The 27,685-nt window shown below is 34.6% G+C and overlaps 1 protein-coding gene across 1 annotated transcript; it reads right to left on the bottom strand.

The window, feature by feature from the left end:
• Positions 1-685: 685 nt before the first annotated feature.
• Positions 686-23,212, bottom strand: LOC145574707 (protein GLUTELIN PRECURSOR ACCUMULATION 3-like). The gene is made up of 16 exons (XM_081632558.1): positions 23,066-23,212; positions 22,856-22,953; positions 16,773-16,911; positions 16,669-16,697; positions 16,446-16,542; positions 16,318-16,373; positions 16,100-16,207; positions 14,793-14,846; positions 13,901-13,992; positions 10,722-10,806; positions 6,963-7,115; positions 6,183-6,283; positions 4,256-4,435; positions 3,962-4,074; positions 2,628-2,727; positions 686-1,250 (listed from the first exon to the last, which is right to left on the bottom strand). Exons 1-16 carry the CDS (start codon positions 23,143-23,145, stop codon positions 1,191-1,193), a joined length of 1,545 nt encoding a protein of 514 aa, XP_081488684.1. The 5' UTR covers positions 23,146-23,212; the 3' UTR covers positions 686-1,190.
• Between the last annotated feature and the right edge of the window lie 4,473 nt (positions 23,213-27,685).

The following is a 27,685-nucleotide window of genomic DNA, read 5'->3' as shown; positions in this document are numbered from 1 at the left end:
CCACAAATTAATTAAACTAACGCTTTTATTCTTGTGTTGTGGTAAGTGTCACAACACGATGTTGGCCTAAGAATCACCCTACTATTATATTAATATATTCTCGATCCAAGACGAAAATGTGAGAGCCCAACACTCTCTCACATTAATTAAAAAATAAAATACTCCACTATCACCTTATCATATTTAACTAGTGTGTAGGCCGAGCGTTGCACCGGATTGTTATTCCCGGTGATTATATGTATTTACAATTTATAATTTCTTTTTTAGACCTTATGATTATCAATTATATACATTTATTTTCATGTTTATAACATAATTGGTAATTGGCTTAAATGATTTAAAGAACTATATTTCTTATAGGAGGTTGGGTGTTCAAAACTTCTTATTATTATTATTTTAATATAAAGCAACATCGAGTGACGTGGCATAATGATTCAGGTTAATTGAGTAACAATGATGTGGCATAATGAAAAATAAAATAGGTGACATGGCGTGGTTTACGTGACACAGATACGTTTTTAGTGATGTCTTTAATAGATTAGTATAGATTTTAATAAAATAATAAACTATTTCCTTTCAAACTTTTAACGGAACAACTAGCGTCACCTAAAATTATGTGTCATGATAAGTATCAAAACTAATTTAAGATAGAGAGAATTGTAACATTGTTTTGTGATAAGTGCAATTTAGTTACGTACTGTATTATGCATAAATAACCCAAAACAACGATCATTTAATTTTTCAAACAAAATATCTGAGCAGATCCCATAAAGGAAACAAGGTATCATGGAAATGGTTTGACCTATTTCCTTCCTTTTGCATATACAGGTATAGCATTTACTCAATACACATAATTTGTTCCTATAGCATATCATCAAAAGAATATATTACAGATATTCAATATATCAAGTTCACTGAGTAAAGTTTCGACAGATTCGTTGTATAAAAGAAAAGGACATCATGTAGTTATAAAATATGTGGATGCTCGATCACCATGGTGCTGCAACCATTCCGACTGAGGTTGGAGATAGCTTCTAATCGCTCCCGGTTTCAAGGAACTACTACTACCTCCAGCAGGACAACGTAATACCTTCGATTGATGATAGCACAAAAATTTAACTGGTATTGACCTAAGATGCCAAAAGCTACTCTGAATTCATTCTTTGGTTTCAAGGTACCTACAACTAATATCAATCACCCAGAAGCTCTTTGTATTCTTCCAGCAACTTCGGGATATCATCCATGCGCAACTGGAAAAAAAGTGAAGATAACTATTACTAGCAAATCATCATAAAAGTTCTAATCACACTTAACAAAGTACTTCTGATTCAACTTCATATAACAGAATCATTTTAGTTTTATAAAGGATAATCCAAGAAGCTTACAGTAATTTATTGTTGAATAAACTCATTCATCAACTACAGCTTCTAAATTTTAAATATTATATCAAGAAAAACAAGTTAAGGCAGAAAGAGTATTTAGAGAATGGTCTTAGAGTTTATAATAAAGAAACATAAACCCAAAGATAATTGTTAAGAATAAACAAGCTTGATGACAATTGGCAATCTTGTAAATAATATTTGCAGAACTAGTGACAAGTATCACGTAGAAACAATTTTTGTAAAGAATAAAAAATTACAAAATAGAACATTTAAAAGGGCAAGATACAAGATCTGGTCTCTCGTGAGGATATTAAGGATGATTTCAGTCGCAGATCTTTAAATCTCCCAGTCTAACTTTGCATTATTCATATATATATATATATATATATATATATATATATATATATATATATATATATATATATATATATATTGGAAAGATAAATTAAAAGAAATTTGGTTAATCGGTGATTGTCCGTTGAAGTTGTTTATTACCTAAAGACAAGAAATAAAAGCTTCAGTTTTAGATGACGCAAGGGTTTCCTTGACTGAGGGACAAAACAATGGTTCAGGACAAGGAAAGAAGGTAGGCATTAGAGCTGGTGGTTGTGTAGCAGTCAGATAACTTTTGTATACATCCAGTGTACAGTAATTTACTATACATCGGGGGTCACTTTTTATCAAATTTAGGGTCACTTTTACAATTTTTTGAGTAAATTTTATTAATAAAGCATAAATACTTCGGAACTTTTAATTATGTCAGGGTAACTTTTATTCATATTAGGATAACTTTTGCTCATTTTAGGGGTAACTTTATAACAGATGTATTATTGTACATCCGATTTATTTAAAATTTGTCCAAGTAGTAATGGTGGTGGTGGTAAAGGTGAGAGAAGGTGGTGCTTAGAAGACTGCAGGAACTTAGTGGTTAAGGAAGTAGGAAGGCGTTAAGTTGGTTGTAGGAAGTACATAACCTTTTAAGATTTCTTCCCTTATCCTTACCCATCAAACAAATGACGGACCCTTGCTAGTAGAGAGTGAAATGTCAAATATTTTTATTACAAATATTAGAAAAAATGATGGATCCTTACACAGAAACAGATTCGACTTAGATGATTAATACGTATTCCAAACTAAAATAGACCACATGAATTTTTTTTTTATGACTTCATAACAATATGGAGCTATAATCACATTCTTGGAAAAAACCAAAAAAAAGATTTTTACATACTGTCTTTCTCATACCTGAGAAGCATCTTTGATATGATAGAACCGATAAGCAACAGAACATCCAGTGGAGACAAACCCTAGTGATGCTGGATTATATTCAGAGCTTATACTGTCCCTGCGACGGCCAAAAAACAATACATGCAAATAAGGTTAACAAAAAAAAGCATAAATTGCTATGCAATAAGAAAATAGAATAAAATACCAACTCAATTTAACCCCTTTTTCCCAAAACAACCTATCTTTTACTGCGATTTAGACTATCCTTTCAACCTTCCTTTCCCCTCAGGCTTCCTGGCCGCACTGACAACCTCACCAACCCCCTTTTGTTTATCACCCATGCCATCCTCTCTCTCTCCTCCACCACTCTGCTTCATTCCTCCTCCCAATCCCTCCAAAACATCACCTCTTTCACAGTTCCACCTTCTGCCACCAATCATTGTTGTTCTAACACAGCTTAAAGTATATGAAAGGATAAATTTATAATTAACATCCTTCAAAAAGCACTATAAGCAAGTTACCTTTTATATTTTTTTTATTAAGTTAGAGCCTTTTATAACACCTTTTTTGATAAATAAAAAACAAAATATATATGAAATAAACGAAGAGGCTACTCATTCACAAAATGAGGGTCGAGGGCATAAAAATTCCTACCCATCTTCAAAGTCCATTATTTGCATCTAAAATTTAATAACAAAAAGCGTTAAATACTGCTTTTACAGCACACTTAATTGTAAGAAAATTCACGCACCCCTATGTGCACCCGGGTGTATATAAAATGTTTTGATATAGATTAAAAAGTAAAAAGATCGAATTTAATCAAAAATATTCTGTTTTCTGAAAAATAGGACTGTCATCAATGTAAATATTATATCAACAAAAATGCCAGATTATAATCAATATTTGTAAATAAATCAATCCATCAAAGCATCAATCCCATAAGTGGGGTTGGCTAATCAATCAACAGCTATAAATATAATTAAAAAAATATGCCTGGTTTATTTTAGGAAGTCAGAACTATGAAATTATATGCAATTTTATATAAATCAAATAATGTAAAACTGTTAAAGTAGATAAAGTAAATGAGATGTAGGATTTTAGGAGATACTTTCGATCCACTAACCATCGACAGTTTGTTGCTTTTGTTTATCCCACTTTTCCTAGTTTATATATATCTCTCCTTACCTTGTATCAAAAATTTCAGACACCCAACACAAAAAGGAAAGAAACTTTTACCAAATTACCATCACTTGTGTTGTGATAAATTTAGCAAAATTTTTCCCGAAGTATAAGATCTAATAAACTAAATTATCATAATTCAGCAAACCAAAAAAAAAAAAGAGAGGCCTTACAGACAATGATGATTAATCAAGCGTTGATAGTCACGAAGCAAGGGCCCAAGCTGTCGTATCTCAATGAAGTTAGGCTCAGTGTTCCTCCAGTAATCACGAAGCAACTGAACTGCCTATTTGTGGCCAATTTTTTTTTATTTTTTTTTTTTTTTTTTTTTTTTTTTTTTTTTTTTTTTTTTTTTTTTTTACAAAAGGTAAGTACAACAGAAATTGAGTTAACTACATAGACTAAGCAACAATGTCAGCTTTTCAAATTTATATCTTCTTTCTCATAGCCAAATGTAGCAAATTTACCTGATTGAGTGAAATTGCATCATTACCAGACATGCTTCCTTCCATGAACTTTAAGGCTAACTCATGTAGTTCCTTGTCATTTGATTCATCCAAAATCTGATGTTCAGATCTAGAAAATGAAGAAAAAGACTTGAATCTTTTTTGTAGTTCTGAGATTGCAGACTCTTGATGTAAGTTTTCCTACAAATTCAAATTCGGAGGAGCCTACTCAGTTTATAACAAGGGAATATAGACATCAACTCAATCAAGTAGGATCACAATATACAGGTACAATTGACTGGAGATCATAATACACAGAAAAGTGTTATAGGTAAAATCGAATGCTAGGCCTTTTCTCACTACAGCAAGCAGACCTCCAACTTAGAGCTACAAAACTGAAATTTCGATAATCATGGTTTTATCAGAATGACGATTTCATATTTTTTAGGGTTATCAATTGAGTGCTTCTACTTAATTACTCATAGCAATATAATCCAAGAAGAACTCGGGAAAGGGAAAATTATGTAATTAAAGTTCCTGTTAGGAGGAGAGACTAGAGGGTAAGAGAGTCATTATAAATTATTGAGTTCCACAGAGTGGGGTGGAGATGATAAATCATGAAATAAAGGTTGACATTGATGAAAAAAAGTAAAAGTTAGTAGAACTTAGAGAAATAGATGAAATCTGAAAGTGACTAGGAAATTAATAACAATACAATTAAAACACAATCAAATCGATCTTGTGCTCAAATGCTTTTTCATAGATTATAGTGTTTGTGTTCTAGTATAAGAGGTCCCCTAGATACTTATTTCACCTAAGGCCCTGAAAAGGTCAAAAATGAAATGTCAACAAAGATTTGCAAATTCAATCGACAAAAAGATAAACTATCACAAAAGATACCATTCTATATAATATCCACATAAATCAACAGGAAGTTTATACTCAAATACGCATCATATCATTCAAACTTGTTATGAGAAGGCAGCAATTGAAACAGGAAAATTATACATGGTGTACCTATCAAACAAACATTTAGTTTCGTGAAATAATGAAACCTAGTACATATGTTGTCTTCACTGATCACAACCAGCCATTCACTAGCTAACATGATAAGAACATCATGCATGTTGTCTACTGAGGAGAATTTACGAGATCAAAATCTACCAGCTCCTTGATCTTAGGTCAGGTAATATACTGTTTCAGCTCACTATACCAAACCATATTCAAGGTGTGATACACCTAAATATGTAATACACCATAGTAGGTATGACCTATAAAAATGCATACTATTAAGGTTGTATCTTTGCTTTATACTCCCTCTGAGTGAAGTGCTTACAGATTGTATAATTTGGGTAAATAAAAAGATCTCTTGACGGTATAGAAAACAATTTGAAGGTGATTAATGCCATAATCCTTTCAACTTTCAAACAACCACATATTTAATGCACATCCAAGCTGAAAATGCATTGATACAGTACTGTAAAATCAACACCCTCCATAATTTAAACAGAAACAATACTAGTAAAGAACTTTGGATACTACTGCTACCAGGTCAGAGGGGGACAAGATATATCCAAACTTTTTCCGGCGATGTTAATTAGTATGACTCTTTGGTGACACTCACAAAAAATATTCTTGTAAGAGGCAAATTGTACAGGCAAAAAACCAATTATTATACTCTAAACCAATCAATCAAAGCCTTAATCCCATAAGTGGTGTCGGCTACATGAACCAAAAGTGATTATTCCATGTAGTCATCGACAAAAATCTTCCTCCTCCATCCCTTACGATTCAACACCTCATCACGCAAATTCATATACTTCATATCCTTCCTAACTCCTTCCAACCAAGTCATTTACAATTATCGTACTCTACAATAAAATTTTAAAACAAGCCCCAACTCATCAATTTTAAAAGTCAGCATGTACTGAGAAGATTTGCATTATACCTTCAGTACATTTGGCAATGATGAATCTGACGCAGCTACTTTTTTGTCTTCATGAAGTTGATTGGGAAAAGATGGGATTGACCTCTTTGAAATGGGATCATCTAAGCAACACACATAACAAGCCATTTAATTAGCAAGTTTTTAAAATTATGGACTCAAAACACTCTTCAGAACTAATTTCAATATATAAAAAATTTCAAAATGTTCATATGCTCATTATGTGTGATAGTGTACCTTAACAAAAAAGAAGTAAAGCACAACCTGCCTCTTCACACGGCAACAGTGCCAGCAAGAGGATTACAGACATATTGGTGCCTTTAGGGCACTAGATTTCAAAAGATGAACGGCAAGATTCAGGGTATTCAAACACTAAATGGATCTCCAAATGAAGATTACAAACAATGCTGCACCCAGATCTAAAATTTCATTACAAAGTACCATACAAGAAAATGAAGCACATTGTATATCCAGGTCATTCACCAAGATGGCTATTAGATTAAATGTTATGAAGAGGCAATACAGGAGAGGAACTATCATCCACTCCTACAGGGAAATTTTGGGACTTCAGCTTGGACGTTACATGAATGATCAAACTTAAGTATTGACATGCTGGAGTTTCCTTCTATAAAGAAGAGGAACTCATATATAAACTGAATATTTTAATTAAATGTTAAAGAAATCATATACTCTGGACATCGCTGCAAATTTTCAGGAATGAACAGCAACTATTCTAAATAGACAAGGACCTAAAATTGAGACACTAGTTGGAAAATAGAATACCTTCGGGAACCAGCCACCAAATATCACCAAAAGTAGATTTCCCATCAAAGCCACCAAATAACAAATATCGTGAACCAATTAACGTCATGGAATGATATGCTCGTGCTGGTGGGCACTCATTGCTAGTAGGCAATTGTTTCCACTGAACAGACACTAACCATGCATAAATAAACAAAATCAAGTTGACGTCAGGAAAAACATAAAATCAAGTAGCATAGACGCATCATACATCAGCCTGTACGGAGTATTAGTTAAAAATGCATCAACATAAGTAGAAAGTAATGAAAACAAACAGATTAATACATAAAATATAATAATTGCACAAAACCAAGACAATTAGATGACATAAAACATACAATTATAGAAAAAGACCACAAATAAGGAACTAGTAACCTGTATAAGTCTAAGAAAGACTTACAAGTTGGGAATAAAACACACATACAATCAATGATTTTTTACTACAACTACACAGAATTCTAAGCATGATACATACATGAAGCATGTCTCCACAAATCAATTAATTCATGTAAATCATAACTAATGAAGTTAGCTCAATAGGACATCTATAACAGAGGTATCCTACCAAGAACTTGTCACCAAACCTTAGCATTGATAAAGGCATGGTGCAAGGTCTACACACCAGCAGGGTACTCATTAGTAGGAGGAGGGGTTGTAAGCACTGTATAAAAAGGCTCAAGTTACACTAAGATAGGGATCATTATATCCCTTTTTGTGCCTCAGTGAGCAGAATAGAGTGAGGCACACTTGAAAAGAGTTAAAATTTGGTGCGCACTTCATGAGCCTATCAGTGCATCTTAGAGCAGTTGTGTGATCAGAGGCAAATCATTGATATTGGCACATCTAGATAGAAGAAGAAGAAAAAAAAAAAAAAACACCCTTACCGCTGAGCGTTTATTAATATACTGATTAGTGAGGTATTCACATCCTTAGCCTAGTAATTGTGAAGGAGGATATTTGCTTTAGACCTTGGATTGGAAAAGAACATAAGATATGGCTAGCTAAAACAAATACCGTAATCATAGAAATAAAATAAATAGGGACGTTAGTAAGACTTATCATTATTTAACTATGATTAGACCACTTATACGACTCATTTACCCCTTAATTTAGTCTTTTCTATTTTCTTAATCTCCTACCTCTTCTTGGTCTTTGGTTATAATTCCATGATTTTGGACGTTTTTATGCTAGTTTCACCTCTAATCTTGCTCTCATCTTTTCTTGTGATCCCACACCTTTGACATCGATCACAACTCTTGATGAAATCATGAGCATTTTGTGTATTGTAGGCGACCAAAGGAGAGATTGAGATATCTTAGCCACCGTCTTGGTTACCCCCACCATGCCTTCCACAAGACAAGGAGTGACAATGGTCCAAGACTCTTGATCTCATGATCTAACACACAATGCCAGAGAATCTCATCACCACACTTTTGAATAAATATGTATCATTCCAAAAGTGTGCAATATTCGTAAGGCATAAACCGCCGCTTCTTCTCTCTTATCTCAATATCAAAGAAGAAGGATGACCCAACGAATGAGAAAAGGCTTAGCATCCTTCTTACACATTGGATAACAAACCGCAACATGATCTATGAGCAAGTAAGATGGGATCTAATTTTTTCTATTGCAAACACAACTGCAAGCAATTCCTTTTTAGTGGTAGTATAATTTTGTTTAGCATCATCAAGAGTCCTACTACCATAGCAAATGGAATGCAACTTTCCCTCTTTCCATTGACCTAGAACGACACCAACTGCAAAATCACTAGGATCACACATTAGTTTAAATGGCAAAAGCTTGCACAATAGGTGTTGTGAAAAATGCTTCTTTGAGTGTGTTAAAAGGCCTTTAGACAAATTCATCAAAATGAAATTCAACACCATTTTGAAGGAGTGTGGTCGAGGATTTTGCGGTAATTGAAAAATATTTGATAAACCTTCAGTAAAAGCCAGTATGCCCGAAAACATCAGCAGTATTCATGGATGGTTTTAGTGTTGGTGGCTCGTGTTTTAATACATGCCCGAAAAGCCACGTATCCCGGTGATGGAGGTAGGTGGGGGTAACTTGGCAATTACAGACACCTTGGCCGGATCAACTTTAATCCCATTTTTTGACACTTTATGGCCTATCACAATGTCTTCCTCGACAACAAAATGACACTTCCCCCAATTTAAGACATGACTCATCTCTTGAGCATTCTCACAAGATTAGCAAGACATGTATCAAAAGACAAGCCACCAACACTAAAGTCATCCATGAGTACTTCTTCTTTTAGCATTTCGAAGAAGATTGATGTCATGCACCTTTGAAATATTGATGAGACATTGCATAGACCTAAGGGCATACTTCAGTATGCTTATATCCTATGTAGACATGTAAAGGTAGTTTTCTCTTGGTCCCAAATGTTCTCCAAGAGCGGAACATTTGTATCGATGAAGTGGAATGCTAGGTTGGGAACTTAAATTTTGATGCATTTGTTCCTTGTAAATCAGTCAACTAACAACCAAAAATTCTTGCCTTGCCAGCTTATCAGCAATGGCAGCATGAGTGTTGTGAGTCTATTTAACTACTACTTCCTCCGTTCTATTGTACTTGACCTTGTTTGACTTTTACACTATTCACATTCTTCCGTCATTTGTGAATTATATAAGGAAAAACATATTCATGTGGTATCTTATTAGAATCGTCTCAATAAACAATACTTCCTCTGTTTTTTTATATTTGCAACACACCTTTTATCACGCTTTTCGAGAAGGTGATTAAACTAGGTAAACGAATGAATGAAGCTATGAAATTTAAACCGTAGCAACTTATCCCTTTCTTCTTATAGGTGGTAAAATTTTGTAAATTAATTTATCCGTTTACCTAGTCTAATATCTTCCTTAAAATGTGTGCCGAATGGGTGTGTTGCAACTAAATAAAAACGAAGGAAGTATTATATTATCTAATTTTTTAATTTCTGAGAATTAAAGAACAACGGATGTATTTATTTGTTTTAGAATACCTCTTGGTTCTTTAAGGGAGTTCAATTGACATGACATGCATCAGATCATCTAGCATTAGAAAGCTCCTTTCCTAGTCATGCCGGTAGTTTTTGATAGAAAAATGATCAGATCTTTTGAAATTAATCTAGAATTTAGTCTCTTCATTGAATAAAGGATTGATTTCTTAGCATCACGTTGTATACGTGCTTCCGGGCCTTTCCTTGAGAGATAAAAAATGTCTATCTAAACTTGTTTATGATATTAGACATCCTAGTCTTCCCTCACTGCAACATACTCCCTTTTGATCAATAAGAAAACTTCTATTAATAAGCGCACAAAGATTTAAAGTCTTCTGAAAGCAGAATTACAAGCTTTAGTGATAAATAAAAACCACTGCATTTATAAAATGCTCAAATGCGCATTGTCTATCATTCCCAGAGAAAAGATCATCATCATTTTAATGCGTTAACACGCATCCTGTAGACATTTTGTGCGCTAAACTGAACTTTAAGGTCTCTTTAACATAATAGCATGAGGAGAAACCAAATGATCTAATCACTTATAGATAAAACATCATAAGTGAAAAGAGAATATAAGCTTTAGTTATCATCAAGTCAAATACTAATGAATGCCCAATCCTTTTTCTCTTTTTTTTTTCTTTTTTTTTTTTAAATATCAAACACTAATTGATGCCATTCAAAACATTGTTTTTTTTTACTAAGATTGTACAATTACAAGTATGCAAAGCACTCACCTCTGTCTAGGATGATGCAGTCATTGTAGTAAATATCATAACGACTAAGCCAGCCACCCGTCCCGTGCCCTCCAAATAATAATAGCTGATACAACACAAACAAACAAATCCAGTCAGCTTCATAGTTTAAGCAAATGAAAAGTAACATGATAAAAATATAATAAATTGCATACCCTTTTAACAACCTTGTCAAAGAAATAACACAAGAAACTATTTCAAGGGACACATCATCAAATAAAAAAGAATGCAAGAATTCCATGTGAATAATGATATACTTCCTTTGTTTTTTTCTTACTTACAACACTTCTCATTTTACGCTTGTCGATGCATCATTTTAATCACTAGTATCTGCCGATATATATAAATTAGAAAAATTTTGATATTATGAATGTATAAACCGAGACTAATCTAACAAGATCCCACATGACTATATTTTTCCTTAACCATAAATCATCAAAATTTTAATGATTTTAAGATAATTGTCATTGGCAAAACCAATTTCAAACACTAAGACATAAGCCAATACTATAGGTCACGTAGTATGCCATTTGAGATTTAGAAAATTATCATATAACTGTAGCATATATACAATTAATAATGTAATAATTTGGCCATTACTCTTGGAACAAAACAAAGCATTCTTGATTTCTACTTTTTTCTTCTTCCCTTCTATAAAAGAGGCAAATGAGTATAATAAGCATTTGCAAAGCTGCCTGAATAATCACTTTGGTTTTCAGACAAGTGCAAGGCATAATAAAAATTTGGAATTAGCATCAAAGTAACCACAAGGACACATTGTTTGTTGGAAGGTATGTGGTGTTTTTGTTGAGATTAAGCAGCATATACAGAAAAGGTGCATGATTCAATCTAATCCCTAAATCAGAACACATAGAGTGCAGCTGACCCTAAGGATTAAGTTTTAAGCATTTTATAAGCAATAGCAGTTTTATTTTGATATATCTGTCATTTAAGCCAAGAGACAAGGCTATATACGGAATTGAAAGCTTAAAGAGTCAACTAAGATGACACTTCGCCCATGTCTCACATCATTGTAATACCCTACCTCTTGAAAAGTTTGAGATAACTCTTGTGATTAGTTTTTGGACAATCATACCCTCTAAAATGTTTATTTACTTATGTGCTCTCATAGATGTTAAATTGTTAATTTCTTCTTTTTTATAACTCTTAAGAATAGTGTGCGGACATTTATACCCTTTAATATATTTGTTTACATATTTTCCCTTATTAATTCTACAACAATTAAAGTTGTGGCATAAGGCCAGAGTGAAAGAGCTCTCCGAACATGGCTAGCTATGGCGCGCACATTAACTGCTAGTTTAATTAAAAGCTTCCAAAAATTAATTTGATCTACCCGTGTCATTATTGGCATTTTTGTAATTTCCAATTTTAAATAAATGATTTCAAGTTATTTTTAAATCCTTTTCATTTGCTTTTAAATCAATTAGAATTACTTTTACTAGTTCCAACTTTAAAATCAAATGAACAAAAACTTGTTTTTTCTGTACCTCCACGACAAAGGTAATAAAACCAAAGTAAAAATTATAAAGACTGCAAATGTGTGCTTGAATAAGTTAAAATATATTCCGATACAATATAGTGACCTATATCATGCAAGGTCAAAATTAATACATAAAAAATACAACTTTGGACAGAAAAATACTTTGCATAATTTTCAAAATTATAAAATAAATTATTAGTAAGAATAAGACAAAAAACAAACTTGTGGAAAAAATATGTATGTGTTGGTAATATCATTGCTTTTCATATATAAAGGTTCCTGCTACATGTATTAATGTATATCATGTGATTAACATATACACAATATGCAAAAGTGACATATTGTGATTATTATTATTATTCACTTCCCACTTTCTCCTTTAGTGACACAATATCCACTTTCTCCTTATCTCCGTGTCAGGTTGTTGCCTATTGGAAGTCACACAAGGGGATCACACTTCGGCCTGGTTGCTGGCAGTCCTAATATATCAGGTCTGGGTCAGACTATGTATGGTAAGGCTTACCATTGTGTTCTTTGCTACCGGTTGGGTGTTCCTTTGTTCCCCGTTTCGACACCGTGTTCTGCTTGCCCAAGGGTTTTTGATGGGGATACTTATGAGGATCATGTAGTGTCTTGTGCTGGGATGGTGGGGTATTAAACATCGGCATAATGATGTTCGTGATACCCTTGTTGATATTTGTTTTTGGTATGGGATTTCTGCAAGAAAGGAGGTTAACATTGGGTTCATTGGAGGGAATGATGGGATTGTTCGACCCGCAGATGTGTTACTTTACTTTATTGTGGGACAGAGGCCTTGATGTGTGTGTTGACTTGACGGGGTCTTCTCCTTTAACACAATCAAAGTTGTTTGACTTCGTTCCTACTTAGCGGAAGCGGGACAAGTATGGGGTGCGTTGCAGAGCTATTGACTATGGTTTTCTTCCTTTCTCCTTTTCTTCATTGGGGGAATTAAAAACGATGTTGTTGCGTTGCTGAAACGAGTTCAGGCGTTTCAAGATATTGGTGCTCGTGCAGCTGCTCACATTTTCAGCAGGATCGGGTTCGCTATAGCTAGAGCGGTGGAGATCCAGATTGTATCTCGATTCCCCATTAATTTCTTGTAAATTGATTAACTTTGTAGGTTTTTGTCAATTTAAAAATAATAATAATAATAATAATAATAATAATAATAAATATAAATATAAACATAAACATAAATATAAAAAATAAAAAATAAAAATGAGATAGAGTGCAAGTAGGCAATCTGTACAATAATCATCTTAATATGTTGATCACCATTCATCCATCAAATTGGATTATTGTAAGATTTTAGGGGGCATAATATCATGAAGTAGGGGAAGGGTTAAAAGCAATACTTGATAGAGAAACAGTAGATAGTGATGGTTAGCAAAAGGGATAAATTATTAGCAAAAGTGATAAATAGTTAGCAGATGGGGTAAATAGTTAGCAAAAGGGGAAAGGAAAGTAAATTAAAACAATGGTAATTATTGTAAAGTAGCAAAACATCTTTGTTATAAGATACTATTTGGAATTTTATTATGTAGAAGAATGCAACAACAAAGAAATAAAAATATTAAATTTTACCCTTCAAATTTAAAGCAACATTAAATCCAAAAGAATCATCCAGCTCAGAACTTACGTAGTGCCCTCTGGATGTGACAGAATGACCACATCGGGAGGAAGGTGCCTGACCAGGAAGCTTCAGTTGGGTCCAACCAGGTGTTTCGTTTTCTTCCTTGCACAACAAAGAAAGAAAGCAGGAATAATTTAGCGATGCAGCTATCTAAAGCACTAATGCATGAGATGCCAATAAGATAATTCATATCCAATCAGATTTCACTTAAAAATACAGAAATAGCAATCAAACTGAGGAATGAGCAAATCACCTTAATCTAGATGCATGAGCTAATATAAATACCAAGCTTAGCTTAGTGTAATGCAAAGAACTCAGGTTTGTTTACTTCATAACCAAGTACAATTCCCACCAAAGGCACAACTGCACAGGGGAGCTTCTCCTTCACCCCAACGGCCCTACCTCTTTCCTTCTTTTACTATGCCCAAATCCCACCTGACTCACTTGACAGCCTGAGAGAGGCCTCAGCAGTAATTCCATAACAACCCTAAGGGCTTATTACTACCTTATCTACCAAAATATGAATTTAAGACTTTAAGTATATGTAGCTATGCTAGAGATAAAACTAAAGTTACCTAATATTGGTTTTAGACTGGCACACACAACAGAAAAACAAATGTCTAATTCTAGAAGGAATCACATAAAGCATTACTGAACACCGTTTATTCCTTTTAATTAATAACATTAAGGTAGAGGTCTGCTAATAGAATGCACTAGCTTCTATAAAGGTGGAGGGTGTGCTTAATTAGTTAATCATCCGTCCCACAAACTCAAATATGATTATCTTCTATGGCCCCTCATAAAATGCCCTTTTATGAGGTTACTTAGCAACAATGTATGGATACAACTCACATGACACTTGCAATTTGGGGAAGTAAAAGAATAATCAACAAGTTACCTTCTTCAATGATTCCCTTTAAAGCCCAAAAATCCCCCACAATTCCGCTGCTTCCTGCAAAATGTTCATAAATAGGCATTCTAAAGTAACTCCAACAAAACACAATTACAAAAAGAATCTTTAAAGAACAGAAGACAAATGTACTATAAATATATTGTAGTAGGATAATTTTTTGACTTTTGTCCTAAGATTTTCTTTACTGATTCATTTATTATGTTCCAACAAGCATCATTGATAGGGATTGTCAGAGTGGAACCTTAAAGAAACTGAGATAGATATAGTGATGAGACTGTCAAGGGAACGGCTGCATTAGACAAAATTGAAACCGGAGTACTTAAAAGACTTATTGAATCGCTGCAAATTTACTTATTTATTTGTTCACTTTGGGAAAAAAAAAAAATCAATTATGGTTCCAGGTACGCGGAAAGTTGGGCTTTCACTGTTTTATGATTAGGGCATATATACTATTTTTATCCGTTATGGGTACCTAGAGTATTGGAACCTCTTTTGACCTGATACCTAATCGGTTTTGGTCCCAAATATTTGCGAAATGGAAACCGACTCTCATTTTGTCACCCCAAATGAAAATCACCAACTCCGGCTCTGACTTTGGTTCCGGAACCGACAGTTCTGTAGCGGTTTCGGTTCTGATTCTATGTACCCTGCTTTTCTTTTCTTTTCTTATCTTTCTTTTTTTTTTTCTCTTTTTTATTGGTTTGCTCACCCAATTAGGTACTTTTTAAAGCATTGCAAATACCAACATTAAGTGTTAGCAAGGAAAAGAGAAGTTCAATTTGAATCACAATTCGGAAGTGACTCAATGTACTACCTAATCGTTAGTAAACGTGCAGTAACATAATTGCAAGCCTTCACTGAACCACAATTCAATAGCATAAACCTCATAGCAAACTAAGAGAATGAAAAAGGCTCAATCTCCACACAAAAAAATAAATTAAATCACTATAAAACAAATATAATATGAAAAAAAAATGAAGTTTTTTAGGGTCGGTGATTAGGATTTAGGAATAAAGCCAAGGGACAAAATCCTCATAGAGAAATACACAATCTTTAAATAAATACAAACTAAAATCTTTGAGAAAAGATCTCCTAAGACCCTAACATCACAATTGATATTGAAATTTCATTGGTTGCCTTTTTTTATTATTTGTTTACAAAAACTTCAGAAGAACAAATATTAGTCTGCTCAGGCATGCAATTTTTTTTTTTTTCCCCACCTTATTCAAAGACAGGAAGTCCTGAGAAGAGAGTACATATCATAGGAAAATGAAGAGAATAATGAATGTTACCTCTTCCCCCGTAAACTAACAGTCGTTTCTCAACCATCGTTGCTGAATGACCACATCTAGCAGGAGGCACTGTTCCCGAGATTGACAGCTCTGTCCACTCAAGAGATACTGTTCATGTGACACAACACAATAATGCCAACATCAACAAAAATATTGACAAATTAGCTCCAGCCAAAGATGGTGGGGAGGAAAACCATTGCCACAGAAAAGTGAATTACTTGTGTCCAAAACATACACGTCTGACAGCCACTTTTTACCATCCCAACCACCACACCTACAATAAGGCAGGATAAAAATGGCATCACTTAAAGTGGCAAATGGACATCAACAAAATATTAAAACGCACATGACAATCTTCTGATTTCCAATAGGTGCGGCAGCAGCAAAATCTCGAGCTGGAGGTAAGTCACCAAAACCTGACAATTCTGACCATTGCCATATATCTGATTGAACCAAATAGTTTCATTAGGAAATGTTTAGGAAGTACAAAATTTAAAAAGTGAATACAAACTCTGCTGTCACATAACTAATGCAAACAAAGAATCCTAGGATGATTATAAAGACGTTACCTGTGTCCAGTACCCAAAAGTCACCAAGCCTGAAATATAAATGTTCAACAGTTAGAAGAATAAAGAAAAATTCGGGCTAGAAACACAAAGCAAAGTGCACAAACCTTTTGGCACCTGAACGTCCACCAAATATAAACATATGGCAGTCGATAGCAACAGCTACATGAAATGCCCTGGGGCTTGGACCAACCTGTCCATCAGAACCACCACCAGTGCACTCAGGCTGAAACCACAGCTTTTTCTCTGACTCAGTGAAAAGACAATGTCAAAATAGAACAAGAACAGCAGATCCTAATATTCCTTATAAGATGATAACAGAAGCCTCATGTACAGATAAAATAAATAAATAAAAATAAAAAGAATGCCAGTATGCCACATTCCACATTTTAAAATATACTTCCTCCATGTAGCTGTCACATTGTATCAACACCTTGAATTTAAAGACTATGCATGATTTTAAGGCCACTTTTAGCTGAACCTTTCAATCTCTTCCCATCACTCAATTAATGCAAGAGAGAATTGAGATTCCCAGCTATAAAACATTAGTATTAATGGAAAGGAGACGACTTTTTTAAACTATTACAGTCATATGGAACTATTACTTCCAGCAGAAGGAATAGTTGGTATGCCATCGTCATGCATTAAATAAAGCTTTACACAATCATATATTGAATAAAGTATCATCAGATCACTAAGGTTTTCATAAGAACAAATTATAATACCATACCAAGTGTTATATGAGCACTAGGCTTCATGAATTCTTTTATAGAGCTACAACAAACTAAAATAATAAGTACCAAGAGGTGTTTTGCTTGTACCTGATGCACCTTGAGGACTCTTAATAGCAATCACCCATTCACCCCTTATGCCTCAACGATGCAGATGCATTATTAAACACACTGGTTCCAAAAGATACATGACTTGCCAGGATCACAAAGAGAAAAAGCTATTCTTAAAGAAAGAAAAAATTTCCTCAAACTGAAACTGATACTTTTGTAGGGAATATTAGCTGGGTTGTTCAGTTATGCCTCTAACAGAATTAGCCCAATTAGGTAGGTAGTAACACGATTCATTTACTTTTTTTTCTTCACTTTTTTTTCCTAGGGAGCCCATTGTGTAATAAACTAATCTGAGGGGCATTCTGGGTAGTCTAGTATTAATAGGTATTTAGGTTATCAGCCTTTAGTTTTATTTTTAGTAGAGAGAGGGGAAAGGAAGAGTCAGGCATATTTTTGGAGTGAATCCTTGGGAGAGTTGTGACTTCAAGTCACTATTTTGAGAGTAGTGACCTAAAGTCGCTAATGGAGATTGGCAGCCTAAAGTTCCTGGCTTGTACAAACCCTTTGCCTTTCATCAAAGATTCAACCTTTCTCTCTTTAATTTTCTGTCTTCTTTGTGTGAGTAAAATTAGTCAATCGTTAGTCTGTTACACAATGCTGACTAAAATTCACCTTTGCACAAGGATAATGGCAGACAATGGACATAAATAGAGAGACCTTGGTATATATTTGGGTATAGACATATAGTTGTTGAACAGCTCAACACCATGCAAGTCAAGATGAAACAGTTGATCGGATATTTTGAGGAAATAACAAAAGGATAGTGGTGGTGGTTTTCCCAGATGTCATCAACTACCTTCTCTAAGGCATCAAACTGAAGAAAGTGTGACAAAGATACCAAACTCCATGATCTGTCCGAATTTGAAGGAGACATGGATCCAAAAGTTGCTTTGGAAGATTCAGTGGGTCTTTTACAATAAAGATATGGATGATATTAAGAATGCAACCCTTATGTTCATATGAAATGCTTATTTATAGTATGATAGTTCAAAAGAGGAGGAATTTGTGTTCTTTGACTAATTTGAAAATAAAGATGCAAGAACGACTGTGTAATGCACCAGCCCAAATAGTCCAAGCCACCCATCCAGTTTACTAATGCTAAATTGCTAAGCACCAATAGAATAGTAGAGAGAGAAACACACAGTAATTCTGTGAGGCTTTGCCTTGAGCAAGAAGTTTCAAGGCATTCACCAGTGGAGAGTAGACCTGGCAAACCTGACCCTGACCAGAATGACCCGACCTATGACCCGAAATTGACCCAAAAACATTGACCCGAAAATGACCCGAAATTCGAAATTGACCCGACCCATATCCGACCCGAAAATGGAGTTGATCTGATCCTGATTTGACACTCAAACTGACCCGACGCGAAATTGACCCGACCTAAAATTGACCCGAAGTGTTTGACCACAACAGACCCGATACCCGAAATTGACCCGAAATGTCCCAAACTAAAATTACCTTATAATTGAATTTAAAATGTCTTACCAAAAATAACTCAAATTGTCCATATTCAACCGTAACTAAGCTCATAAAGTGAATTGATAGTTTTTATTATAACAATAACAAAATATATACTCCGTATAAAATTATTGATTGAGCTTGATTCACAAATGAGACAACCGATTTTGACCTGACCCGAATATGACCCGAACTTACTTGACCCGAAATTGACCCGACCCAAACATACCCGGATCGAAATTGACCCAATCTGAAATCGACCCGATACCTAACCCAAAGCCCAAATTGACCTGACCCGACCCATACCTTACCCGAATATTAACCGACCTGAAATGACCCCACCTGAAAGTGACCCTGCCCGAATGACCCATTTGCCAGGTCTAGTGGAGAGTATAAATAAGAGGTCAAGGCCTTGAAGATAATCTTTTAGAAAATATATTCACTTTCTTGTCTAAATTAAGGTAAGCACACTTAGCTGATGATTTTATAGCATTTATATCACAATCTAGTAGCAGTTACTTTGTAGTTCTTATCTTTCCAAATTCTTAAACTTAGTCTTCTACTCTTGTTTTTCATCTATATATCAGAGATTTACTCCTAGTATAAACAAAATTAGATAACTGCAACAAGGTAGTACATGTGATGAAAATTATGTAACTAAGCTAGAAAAGTAGTATACGTTGTGCCAATTGAAGAGCTGTAACGAACAAATAATGCCACATTTGACTTAAGGCTTAAACTCAAATGTTGTCGCAAGCATGCAACCAACAACAATACCATAGCCTTTTTCTCAAAAGGAGGGAACTTCGAACCAAGAATTTATCTCATGTAGTCATACACAGATCTTTCTTCATTCACTTCTATCTAGTGTGTATACTCCTAGCAAACCCAATTTCTTCATCTCATTCATAACACCCTTTTTTTAAATCATCTTTAGCCTCCCTTTACTCCATTTGAAATCTCCATTATCCTAGTTTCATAACTTCCTTACCGAAACATCTCGCATACCAAAAACTGACAAAGCCATGTTTCCCTTATATAAGTATCAATATTTGCAGCACCAACTTTCTTTTAAACCACATCCCTTATTTATCCCTTAAGGTTTTCCCACACATCCATCATTGATGTCAACATAGGCATCTCTACTAAACTCATCTTAACTTAAATATTGCTACCTCATTAGAATTGCAACATCCTTTGTGTCCTAGCAAGCAACATCAGAAACATTTAAGTGTACTCACAAATAATTCACACTCAACTACTTCAACCAAGAGAGAAGAACTAAAGTCTTTCCAAAGGCAAAGGAATAACATAATTGGTTATCCTAGCTAGGGAATGAAATCTAAAGGTGATTGCAAAAGAATGGTGAAGTGTTTCATCATTAATGTAAGGTCACAATCACACGTTATTGTCCAACAAAAAACAATACGAAGTTGTAATTAATGACCATGGATGATTGGTAGAAGTGTCAAAGGGAATTGCCAAATGATGCAAAAGAGGAAAGTTAGAGAAAGAAAGGATAGAAGAAAGGGGGGTAAATTAAGCACTTTGACATTTTTTATGCTAACACATTTGTCTTGATAGCTTAAAGGAGCATCATTTTCACTCAGTTAAATCTAAAGGGAACATTTACATCACCCAAGTAATTATACAAATGTGCATTCACAAATCTTATTGGTAAGAGAATGGCTCTTCCTCAATGGCCAAGAAGGTAAATAAGCATTTAGGAGGTGAACATTGGAGTAGACACTCTTAGGACACAATTCTTTTTTATGTTACTTTACTCCTTCAATGGCAATTTCATTGTAGAGTCATGTAGTGTGAACCTGAGAATGACAACACCTATTCTTTGGATCATCATATCAATACAAAAAGTTTACTTTAATGCTCATAAATCCAGAAGAGCTACACTTTATTAGGAATAAAGTACGGCCTTTTCTTGCTAGATGCCTTAGATAAGTTTATTAATGCAGGAAAACATCTTCGTAAAGGTGAAAACTTGGAAGAGAAAATGCAACCAAGATCAACACATCAGCAGAGAAACCTATGGTCTTGGTGGGTGATATTAAGGAAAAACAGAAACACATCCGGGTTTGTAGATTCAACGGCACCAAAAAATCAAGCTTTCCCCTCTAATTGAAATCAATTTATTAATAGTATAATGCAATATATTGATTTCAAAACAAGGATTCCATTCTTGCTGGTGAGTGCTGACTACAAGACAGAAATATCACTTATTTGTAAATTAATGCTATGGAAATCCAATGCTTTGAAACTTTTCACTACCCATTCCAGACATCAACATAACAACCATGAGGTCAGAATAGGGTCACTGCTGGGATGTTCAAAATTGAATGCAGCTTCATTTGGGTAGTGAAAGGCAACAAATTAGAACTCGTATGAATATTATGTCCAAACCAAATTGAACAATACAATGCAAAGTGTAGCTTATGAGCTTAAATTTACTTAAAATGTTCTTAATGAAAGTGAGAGTGTTGCTTGCATATTTTCAGAGCATGTAAATGATTTCCATAATTATTGCTGGGAATAATATGACTTCACACAACTATATGATTAGAATCATATCGTGAAATTTGCTGATTACTGTAGAAATTATCAGTGTTTAGTTAATTACCTATATATGACTAAAAATTTGGGTTGATTTTTTTCTTACGCATGACTGATATTTTGAATTGTATCAATACATTTTTCTTTTTACTGAACTATATAGATACTATGATGATTTCAAAGCACTAAAATAACAAACTCACAGCACTTTGGCTTGGCACATGGCAGTTGATAGAGAATTTTTTGACCCACATAATTACAGCTGAGTAGGTTAGTTTAATGTTTAGGCTGCTTAGCAATGTTTGGCATTATTGTCAACACAACTGCAAATGACCCACTTACCAACTGGACATCGAAATAAAGCCCCAATCAATATCAGACATGAACCAAATGAAGGCCAAAAAACAAAAGCTTCCACTTCAAAAGTTCCAATTCCAATCACCTCATTTGAATTTTACATTAGGCTTCAATTCTGATTGCTAACTAGAAAGTAGAGCGGTTGCTAATTCTGAGAGCTGATACTTTTGACTCTTTAACTTTTATTTATCATTGACAACATGCAGGCTATCTATATAAGCAAGGATATATAAGGACCCAAACCTTGCAACATAAAACCCAAAAGTGTTGAGTTTAGCTAGAAAATATTAAACCCACGTTAAACCTGTTCACTACCCTTTGCCTCCAAGCTCAACCATAGGCCTATGGGCTACGGTAGCTATGTATGGAGCACTCTCATTACCAACCCAAGATCATTAGAAGCTTCCAAAGACTTCAACATCATAATACTAATTTAATAAGCAAGACAAACATAACTTTTTCAAATATCCGGATATCCCATCTCTTTTCTCTTTTACTATCCTCAACTTAACACCACTAATCTTTATATATCGTAAATGTTCATAATTAATTCTCAAAACCTTAACATACCATTGGATAGCAATCAGTTTCGACAAAAAACATGTTCATCGAATCTCTTCCCCAATTTTTGAAAAGGCGCGCCTGGGGCTACAGATCTAACCTTAGGATTATTGCTAGCATAAAAAATCGATTACTAACGCTCCGTATTTAACTTATAATCCTAAGGTCAGATCTTTAGCAATAATAATACACCATCCATCCTACTCTAATTGGCCACATTAAATAAAAAGTCAGTCGTAACAAAATTCTCACAAAATTAGCATAATCATCGAAGAAAACAAGCATCTGATTACAAGATCACGGATTAAATCCCAAACTTACAGCATGTATAAAAAAATAACACCCAATTACAGTGTAAAAATTTGTTGTAACAATCAAAAGCAAAGAGAAAAAGAAAGTACCAGCATCATAGACAGTGATATCATTGAGGAAGCGTTTGTCAACCAAACCTCCAAAAATCACGACTTTCGATTTCCCAATACTCACAGCACTATGCCCACTGATCATATTCAACAACCCAAAATCCAGAATCCATTAATTGAAATGCCAAAAAAAACAAAAAGAGAGAATTCAAAGTTGTTTAATTTGATGGAAAATGAATAAGAATGTACCTTCGGGCATGAGGGAGAGTGCCTGCAAAATCAGCAGAAGAAGCTCGAATCCAGTAATGCATATCTTTCTCTCTACTCATTCTTGCTTACAGCGTTTTGCTTATATAAGATCTAATTAAATTCAATAATCATTAAGATATTGCAATTTTGTATTCCTTCTGGTAAATCGGGTGGTCATCCTTGAAAATTAGGATATATCGAGTAATAATTGTTGTAGTTTCACTATCAAGTCAAACAACTTAATAATGGCTTTTATGATTAGGGGCAAATAAAGAAAAGAAAAAAAAACGGTGTTTTCACCATATACCTTTGAGTTATTCGTTTATTTACCATATATATCCATCAAAATTTTTAAATTCATCGTATATTCCGAGTTTCACAAAAATGTCATCAAGTGCCTAAATTTAGTCATTAAGGTTGATTATGCCACGTGACTTCCTCTGATTGGCTCTCTTTTAGATTATTTAATCAATTAATAGTAATAAAAAAAAACCACCCTAGTGTAGCCACCCTAGGGGTGAAAGTGATAGGGATTAAATCCGCTAACCGGACAAATCCAAACCAAATTAACATTTCGGCTCGGTTATTTTGGAAATTCGGTTTGGATCGATTTGGGGTTTTTCAAAAATGCGGACTGCGGATCGATTTTGATTTTGGGCTTCTTAAAACCGAAACCGATCCAAACCGAATTTGCATGAAGCCCAATACCCCAACCCATATTCCCCTTCATATGTAAACCTATACCCCATTACCTTTTCCCTCTTTTCCCTTTCAGGCTTCCTCACCTTAATTTTTCCCCGCTTTTCTCACTCAATCTCCGTCCACCATCCACCGCTCGTCCCTTACTACTCTTTCCTTGCGGCAACAGACCAACACCCTAATCTTTTTCCCTTCTTTCGTCGCTAAGTCACTACCCCTGCGACCACTACCACCACTCAACCGCACTCACTCTTCTCCTACGATCGCTCACCACAAGCCCATCATCTCCCCCGCTTCGACGCCAACACCATCACCACCCAACCCATCCCCTTCCCCCAAGACCGACTCTTCACCCTCCCTACACAATTTCATCGCCCCTTCCCTATTCACTACCATCACGAAATCTTAAATCAGAATCCCTCCACCCTCTAAAACCCTAGATAGAAAACCTCCACCCTAGAAAACCCCTGGTTCCACGATCCCACCTGAACCCCTAACCACCACTCCTCCACCCTCAAAACCTCTAGCCACTAGGGTTTCGAGGGTGGAAGAAGGGTGGTAGGTGTAGGGCTTTAGATACTCTAAGAGGAATTGTATGAATCACATTCATAAGCATCTAATAACCAAGATCAATGCACAACACATAAAGAACATATAATTGTACCTTTGAAGCGTGATTCCACATGTGATCGAGCAAGAACAACAGGAGAACTAGAACCCCAAACGTGATTCCTCTACTTAGTCCACGGGCACATATTGAACCTCCATTAATGCTAGTTAGTTGTGATCAAACCCTTTCGATCAACCTTCTACAGAGAGGAGAGGGACGAGCTAACCACGATAAACCACCACAAGCACCACGCGCCACCAAGGAGGGGTCGGCCGTACAGATGGGGGAGAGAGAGAGAGGAGGGCGTGCGTGAGAGAGAATTAGGGTTAAGGAGTTTGGTTGCCTTGTTTCACAATTTACTGTATGATTAATTGTGATGTCTTATGTCAACCCTAGGCATGGACTTTATTTATAAATCATATCTAGAAATAAAAGTCCATGTGAAGCCCAAACTTCTAACTTAATTCTAACTACTCTACCCCAACTCCTTACATAGTTTGTCATCACCTCATGAGGCCATTAATGGGCCTTACACTTGTTCAATCCAATACCCTTGTGTGTGACCTCATAGGATCCATTCTATTGCGCTTTGGGCTATTTGACTAGCTCAAAGATCATTTATCATATCTAGCAACAGACAATGACGACCCAAAAGAATGAACTAATTATCTCTATAATGGTGATCCTTTATATATCTTGTAATTGCACTTCATGAAGATATAATTCCTTCAACCTCCCACTTGTCTGAGACAAGTGTGCAATATTCGAATTCCTTAAGTTAGTGTGTGTCGATTTGATAATATGATTGTATCTCATGTCGTGATCATATTAATCTAGAAAACTTTTCTTGAAAAGTGAGTTACAATTACAAAACAAATGATTACTATGTAATCCATTTGAGCACGGCCATGCATTTCATGAATTCTCCCTCTTCAAGGGGTCGTGATACAATCCTAATTGAATGGGTAGACTCAATCTAATCTTGTGGCAACCAAGGCTCCCACTCAACTTTTGAAGTAACCAGAAAGATCTTTTTATAGTCCCCTTTTACGGAATCATGTTTTGGTGTACCACAGTTAAATCAATCATTGAATGAAATCAATGTTCCACTCATGTGAAAGGAATCCACTAATATATCCGGAAGCTCTATACTTGAACTTCAAAGTGGATCAATAGTTTGATCATGCATCATTCATGCATACTGTACCCCGAATTTTTATACGTATTTTTAATTTAAATGAGTATTTCTTGAAGTATTTAAAGAAGTTGAAATTAATTATTTATGAGGTTTATTAATTTAAAGAGTTTTATTAAAGGTCACATTTATTTATTTAATAATTTTGAAATACTTTATTTTATAATTTAAAAATAATGGGGCATATAATTTTATAAAAGGTAATTTTTAAAAGTAAAAAAAAATAGTTGGAATAGGTTAGGGATCATTAAGGGTAGGAAAGGAATTTTAAGTAAGATTATTGAAAGAGGATATAAATACCCATCATATGAGGAAAATCAAACTTTGCCCAAGGTGGAAAGTACTCAAAGATAACTCTCTCTATCTCTCCTCTTAAGTTCTCTTTCTCTCTCTTATTTTTCCCCTTCCCCTTTATTTTTATTTTTAATTTTAATTCACCACCACACACACACCACCACCACCACCGGCCACCACCACGGCAGCCCGCCGGCCAGCGACCACCACCACCGACACTCGCCGGCAGCAGCAGCCAGCCACAATGTTTTTGTGCGCCGGTGGTGTTGTTCGAAAAAAAGAAATTATTCTTTTTGTTTTTAATCCTAAATCTAATTATTGTTCTTGGGTTTTGTGATGATTTTATGATGTTTGATTATAAGTATGATGTATATAAATTTCAAATTTGGTTTTAAATTAAAAAGCCCCAAATTTCAAACCCTAAATCTCTTGTTTATGAATATTGGTGGAATTGATTATGGGTGATTTAAATTATTGAAATAGGTGTTTTAAAACATATTTACAGCAAGTTTTGATGATTTAATAAAGCTGGAATTTTTGTATATAAGCCATAATTAAGTTTCTTGAAAAGATTTTGACTACCCATTAATTGGGGATTAAAGTAAGGGTTTTAAATTAAATTTTAGCTTATTTTAAATGATTTATGAGTGATTTATCGAGTGTATATATTGCTGGAAATTTTTATGGAATAGGTATTAATGCCTCTTTGTAATTTTGGATTGTAGGAGATTTCCAAGTGAGTGATTTTGTGTAGTCATGGCGATTTTGAGATCGTATTCAAGGTACGTTCGCGTACTTAGCAGTTATTGGATATGTAGAAGCATGCTAGGCTTTGATTTATTAATTCCAAGTAGTATCATGATAGGTATTGGTTGGAATTGTGGATTGATTTAATATTGGTGATTGAATGGTGAAGTATGAATTATTTGTGGTGATTTGATGATTGGAATTAATTTTGTTGGCATGTTGAATATGAACCGCACTTTTATTATTGGCATGATTGAGAGCATGTTTAATTAAACTAAATGTTTAATTTTGTTTGGAATATTGAAAGAGAATTTTATTATGGTTCATATAAATTTTATTGATGCTATGAGCATGAGAAAAGAGTTTATTTAAGTGTCTAAGGACACGAGGATTAAATTACTTTTTTGGTGCCTAAGTGCACTTAAGGTGTTTCCAACACCAAGAGATGGGATTTGTAGTGCATTATGCGTTTAAGGTGTCTTTGACACCGAGGTAGATTAAAAAGGGTTCAACATTAAAGATTATATGGTCACTAATCATTAAAGAATTAAATTGGTATACTTGGCTTCTTGAATGGTATTGATTATTGTTATTGCTATGGTTTGTGAGTCATCACCAAGTTAAATAATATGTAAATAACGTAAAGTGAAAGAGATTACGCACCAAAACTCTTGGAATGTATATACATTGAGTATGAACATATGGGGGGAGTTATGCGACTTTATATTTGACCATAACTTCTATTGGGAGTACAAGACGTTGTATATGTATTTTTATTTAATGCGCAAGAATTCCGCCACTTACGAGTGGTTCTTTATATTGGCACGGTTAGCTCCCGTGTTAGTACCCCTTTATTCGGGCAGGTTAGGGGGAAACACATTCGATGCGTAATCTAGCTAAATAAATAATTTAGTTGTTTATTGAATTTTCATGTTGTACGTTGTATGCTTGTAAACAGGTGCAACAAGGTAAGTTGTGTAATTGATAGGATGAAAGCATGTTAGTGTGTTTCACTACGCTTATGTACCTAGCTTTGCTGATTGTGTGTTTGCATGTCTGTTTGGCCTTGTCTTTA

The sequence above is a fragment of the Chenopodium album genome, chromosome 13 (genome assembly GCF_948465745.1).
Source record: "Chenopodium album chromosome 13, dcCheAlbu1.1, whole genome shotgun sequence".
Taxonomy (NCBI): domain Eukaryota; kingdom Viridiplantae; phylum Streptophyta; class Magnoliopsida; order Caryophyllales; family Amaranthaceae; genus Chenopodium; species Chenopodium album.
Note: the sequence above shows the minus strand (reverse complement) of the source record. Positions and strands in the feature narration are given on the sequence as shown.

Coding starts and splice junctions, on each gene's coding strand:
- LOC145574707 (XM_081632558.1), bottom strand. CDS start 23,145: ATGAGTAGAGAGAAAGATATGCATTACTGGATTCGAGCTTCTTCTGCT. Junction 13,993..14,792: donor AAAGGGAATCATTGAAGAAG/GTAACTTGTTGA, acceptor TGTGCAAGGAAG/AAAACGAAACACCTGGTTGG. Junction 2,728..3,961: donor TTGATTAATCATCATTGTCT/GTAAGGCCTCTC, acceptor TGGCCGTCGCAG/GGACAGTATAAGCTCTGAAT.